This window comes from Crocodylus porosus, unplaced genomic scaffold (genome assembly GCF_001723895.1).
Source record: "Crocodylus porosus isolate Cpor-Errol unplaced genomic scaffold, CroPor_comp1, whole genome shotgun sequence".
Lineage (NCBI taxonomy): Eukaryota > Metazoa > Chordata > Crocodylia > Crocodylidae > Crocodylus > Crocodylus porosus.
In genome coordinates, this window is record NW_017728886.1 from 32692175 (window position 1) to 32697989 (window position 5815).

At 44.4% G+C, this 5815-nt stretch overlaps 1 protein-coding gene across 1 annotated transcript in view; it reads left to right on the forward strand.

Annotated features, from left to right (window-relative positions):
* The window catches only part of SKIDA1 (SKI/DACH domain containing 1), an 11588-nt gene extending 7301 nt beyond the window's left edge, over nt 1-4287 (forward strand). The window contains exon 2 of the mRNA XM_019529791.1: nt 5-4287. Within this exon, the coding sequence (XP_019385336.1) occupies nt 5-1210 (1206 nt within the window). The 3' untranslated portion in view covers nt 1211-4287. The remainder of the gene's footprint in view (nt 1-4) is intronic.
* The last annotated feature ends 1528 nt before the right edge of the window (nt 4288-5815 follow it).

Below are 5815 nucleotides of genomic sequence, written 5' to 3' on the forward strand. Positions count from 1 at the left end.
CGAGGCGCCGGAGGACTGGGGCCAGCAGAGCTGGGCGCCGTCGGCCGCTCCCCCGTGCTGCGCCGGCGGCCTGGGGCCTCGCTTCGCGGAGCTCCGGGATGCCCGGGCCTCCGCCATCGCCTTCCCGGCCAGCGCGGCCCGCGGCCCGGAGCCCGACGGCTGCTGCGGCTGCGGCTGCGGCTGCAGCACGAGGGGGGCCCCCTCACCTAGCCCAAAGACAAACAATGCATTTCCACAACAAAGAGCCCTCCGAGAGGCGCGGAGGTGCCTGCCCGCCGCTGCCCCGCACTGCGCAGACAACAATGGCCTGGCCGCGCGGCTCGGCACTCCCGAGGCTTCGTCCCCCGCAGCACACGCCGGCGCGGAGCCGCACGTCCCGCCTTGCCTCGCGTCGGCCCCAGCTTTGCCCCCTCCGCACACTGAGCCCGGGGCCGCTGCGGCTGCGGCTGCTGCTGCCGCGGGGGCAGCGGCGGCAGCAGCAGCCGCGGAGCTCGAGTGCCCTGAGCCGGGCAATAAGGCACTGCCGCTGCTGCACAACATCCGCATCAAGACCGAGGACAGCAGTGCCAGCGAAGAGTACGAACCTGACCTTACAGAGCATAAGCTAAAGTGTGAGTGCAATGATCCCAAGGATGAGTTTTACGGGGTGACTGAGAGTAATAACCAGGACGCTTTATTGCCAGCCAAGGACGAGCCTGCATGCACTGAGAAGGAAACCACTTCCTTAAGCCCGCTGCTGACTCAGAGTCAGGCCCTCTCATGCACTTTAGGGACTCCGAAACCTGAGGACGGGGAGTATAAATTTGGAGCCAGGGTGAGAAAGAATTACAGGACTTTGGTTTTGGGAAAGCGACCTGTGCTGCAGACTCCTCCAGTCAAACCAAATCTGAAATCCGCTAGAAGCCCACGTCCTACAGGTAAAATTGAGACACATGAAGGAACACTGGATGATTTTACAGTTACCAATAGACGCAAAAGGGTAGCCAGCAATGTAGCATCAGCAGTGAAAAGGCCGTTTAATTTCATGGCAAATTTTCCCTGTCCACCGTCACTAATTATTGGCACTGATGGGGATTTGTTGCCAGCTTATTCCTTAAACACCACTAAGGATTCCCAACCACCTCACAAGGCCCATCCTGTATGGAAATGGCAGTTGGGCGGTTCTGCAATACCTCTTCCACCCAGCCACAAATTCAGGAAATTTAATTAATAAAATGGTTTGAAAAATATTTTCTTGAACCACCTTTACCTTCTTATGTTTTAAACTCTGCAGGATGGTTTGTACAAGCCCATTAATGCTTTACACACGTTTGGAGTCCTGTTTTATCACATTGTGACGACAGAAATCGGATTACTATTTTTGTTGCCATTACGACAGGCTTTTTTTTTCTTTCGTGTTTTTTGGAGGGGGGGGCGGTTACATTCCACAGAGTACTTCAGGCAAAAGACTCAAGTTAAACTCAGTTATTATGGTAGAGCTGGAACACTTTACTGTTTAAATGCTGATAATGCACCAGTACCTCAATTCAACTGCTACAAATAAATGTCAAAAGGTTGAATAATAAATATCAGAAAGAGCCATTAAATTTATGCACTAGATTTCGAAAATGGAAGTCTAACTGTTAATTCAGTTAAAGTTTGTTAAGTTACATGGTTGCACAGTAAGGGTTCACTATAATTCAATGTGGCAGGAGTCTCTACTTTTCGGGAGCTTTGTTTTCGGGTGTAGGGGTGTCTTTGATAAGAGCAGTTGCACTTACTAAATTTTCTCTGGTTTGGAGAGGTTCGGGTTCGAATACCACTCGAGCACTGGAAAAAGCTGCCTCATCTAAAACTAGTCAATAAATATGGAATTATATTTTGGTAAAGGGTGTCTTTTGCTTGAACAGCCACTCTTTGCAATTGGAAAGCCTTTTTGTTTCACCCAAAGGTCTTAAATAAGGTTACTGTTACCCACTAATGTCATATTTAAGTTGTAGTCTGAACATGCCCTTAGAAACTTGCAAAGCAACTCAAAGATTTGCCTGCATAGCAGTACAATTTATGGTCCAGCCCTTCACACTCGACGGAGGAAATAGCAAAGCAGTAAATACAGCACAGAAAGTGAAACGAGAGGCCGTGAGCTGGAAGAAATACACAAAACGAGAATGCCACGGTATTCATAGCTTTTTGGCACCAAAACTCAGGCATTTGAAACATAGTCCACTTATCTGCATCGTTGGAAACTTGAGTTTTCCTCATATCATCCTATCTATGTAGCAGGAGCATTTCTACTGCACGTGACAATCAGAGGCAATGATCTATATTTGCACTTAATATCGAAATAGTTGAAGAGGCAGACTTCTAGAGTCTTGGCCTCAGTAAGACATGTTGGTATAATATGTTGTGATGATGGAAGCAGTAAATCAAAATTATGGACATTTGCACTGTTGAAAAGCATGCTTTAGCTTTATTTTTCAATTAAAAACACTGTTTAAAAATTCTGATTCCACACACTTTGACTTATTGTAGAGTTATCCCTGTTTTCCTCTTCACTTGTAAGTTCAGTGTTTCTCTTTGGAGGAAAGGCTTTCTGAAGTGAACTATCCCTCCCCCCACCTTCCCATCCTCCCCCAAACTGTTCTGAACCAAGGTGAGGCAGAACTGAATGCAGTAGAGGGGGGACAAAAAGAAAAAAAAAGGGAAATGGTACAAAGTTATAATAAAACAATCTGGAAAGTTTAGGGCTGGAAAAGCCCTTATTACTGGGTTGCTGAATCAGCAGAGCTGGGAATTCAAAACTGCTGGTGTATTCTCCTTGATGAAGGCTTTCTTTATACCAGATCATTCAAAAATTAAATTCTATCGATGAATCCCGAGAGAATTATTTAGCTTAAATAAAAAATAAAGAAAACCAAACGGCAATTAAATGTTTACGGTCTGACCTTCAGTCAACATTTCTCATGGAAATCTGAGGCCTGGTTTTCAATATTTTAATTCCTGCCCTTTGTGATGCCCTCTCCCAGCCCCTGGTGTCCCTCCATATTCTAAGCAGGCACTAGCTGATTTCGGCTCTGTTTACAAATCTACACACCGTGGTTTTCCTTTCATTGTAAAAGACCTTTTCTAAGAATACCTGCAGCCAAATTTATTTAGAAAGAGTAAACAATTGCCTTTCAGTGGAGTTACCCTCCCCCCCACACCCTAAACTGCCAATTGCAAAAGGTGCATTGCATACTTAACCGCTCTACTGACATGGTGATGGTCGTGACAGATCTGCTGGCTGGGGAAGTTGTTCTGAAATGAATGTTTACATACGTATGTTGGGAGCTGCACAGATTACAGCCTTGCTTCCAGAAAACTGTAAATACATAAGAACCGGACTGCTCAGGGACCCCCCTCCCCCCGCTCTTTTAGAAACCAGTTTGCTCTAAAAAGGTCTTCCCTTGGCAAAAAAAAAAAAAAAAAAAGCTACAAAGGTGCAATATGCAAGCTCGAAACTTGAAATTTCGCCTTGTGTAGTACGTAATATATGAATTTCAAAGTCACATCCTTCCCTGACCCTGAGTATTCACAATTAGAGCTGTGTTGATTTGACCCCAAATTGTAAATGACAGAGGGGGCTTGTGTAAGCTCTCTAAATAATATTTAGGGAAGAAATAAGCACAAATTCATAACAAATAGACTCCGTGGAGTTTAAGAGGTAAAATATGGCGCCCAGCTCTGACATAAGCTCTGCAGCCCTGAGCGAATCAATAGTTTCAGTTTATAGGAGCTGGGGAATGAACAGCACCGAGCCAAATACATTCCATAGTGTATCATTCCTGCAGACTTTTCTGCTGAGGTTTTCTGAAGAAAGGCACCATCAAAAGGCACGAAGTTCAATAGCCAAATAATTTTCACACGTGTACACCACAGTTTAGTGCAAGCCACTAAGGAGATCATTCCAGTTTTTACCACTGTCAGAGAAATTAGCTAGGTTCAATAACTTGCTGAAAAGGGTGTTCTCTCCAGTTCTGGCACTGTGGAAGCCGTTTCTCCTTGTATGGTAGCAATGATTGCGAAAAAAGCTTATTATCATTTCAGGCTTAATAATAAAAAATCATAAAACTCAGCTGCTAATAAATAGCCATTCCCCCCTAATAACGGCAAGTCCTGATACTGAGGAAGACAAAGGTTACTAGACAGAGAGGGAGGGATTGTAATTTTGCTGTCATGTTTTCAGAAATAGAACTAAAGTGTATGAAAAGCTTCATCATTTTCCATTTATTTGGTATAGACAACAATTAAATTAATTTTACCCCCCGCCCAAAAAAAACACAGCAACAACCAATAACCCTATGACTCCTTTGGAACACGGTCCAGAGATTTTCTGCCACAAGTAGTGTTCATTGATACATTTATTGGGAAGATTTCTGCTACCCTAGTGAAGACAAAAGGAAGTTTTGGACATTGTCTAATTCTCTAGAGCACTGAGAAAAGCCAGCACTGTAATGCCTTCAGCAACCAGGTGTATTGCCTTAAAAGATGTGACTTTCAGTTTACAACAATTTACTTTTAAAAGTGATTGTTCTTTAGCATACACTTACTTGACTACAGTGGGATAATCTCTTTACTGGTTGTTTATTTAAAACACCACTATGTAGCAATAATGCAAAATAGTGGTGACTGGTGTATGAAATTTGCTGTTCAGTCATTCACTTGGTGATTTTTAAATGGTCTCTGATCCTTTTCCTATAACAGATCTAGTTGCCAATAAATTAAAGTTTCTGCAGAAATAAGAACAAAGCTATCTTGTTTTTGTCTGTTACCTTTCAGTGGTGTGAGTGGTGAAAATAGAGAGAAAGAGATAAAAAGTGGCATTTGTCCTTTGTACGTGGGACTGCATCAGTGTTTGACCTGTAGAAAATATTTTAATATATGCAATCCCCTAGAAAATATGAAACGTAGGAGAGATTGTTAGCTGGGGTTTATGCAGCAAAATGAATATTACTGAAAGTAACATTTAGAGCTTCAGCTTTAAAATCTATTTGGAAGCAACTTCAAGGTAAAAAAGGTACAGTCACGTCAAAATGAAAGAATCCAGTCTGAAGTAAGAACAAAGCCGCTGGAATCCACCTTGCTAAATCATACTTACTGCCACTATCCATTCACAAGGTTTCCCCCTGGCATTTACCCCTACAATCATGCTTAAGGCAAGTACAACTGAACAGTCCCATGCTTGAATGTGGGCTTCCTTACGCCGTGGTAGTCAAAGAGTTGTCTGCTAAAAGGAGGGCCCTCTCCATCCATGTGGGGAAAGGACACATGGATATGCAGTTAACTGATTTTAAGGCCTTGGGTGTTGCATTTTTTTACTCTTCTGATATAATTATTTGCCATGCCCTAGGCCCCTCTCTCTCCCTCTCTCCTTTTCAATCTGAGGCGGCCTCACAAGCCCCAGCTTTAAAAGGCCCTGGATGTTTTGCATGAAGCTCTCACAATAGGGGTTGAGAGAACTGACAGTTTCAAAAACAAGGCGTCCTGTCCTTTCCAGATGCCGAGAAGCCCTTTCCTGCACCATCTCTCGTTTGCTCTTCGCGGCTGGTGGCTTTATCCTTAGCATTGCAAATATCCTGCAACAGCTGTGTTTGTAAACAGGGGGGAGTTTGGAGGGAACCAGCAACTCCTGGGTTTAGACTTCCTAACCGAAAGCGATGAGCCTGACTGACCAGTGCCTCTGTTTCCTGACAAGAAAGAAGAAGGAAGTTAGCCTTAGAGGCAGTGCAGTTGTGTGCTACCGCCTTGCACATCACCAGCTGCCTGGGGTAGGGCCATGGGAGCCCAAGTTCTCCCC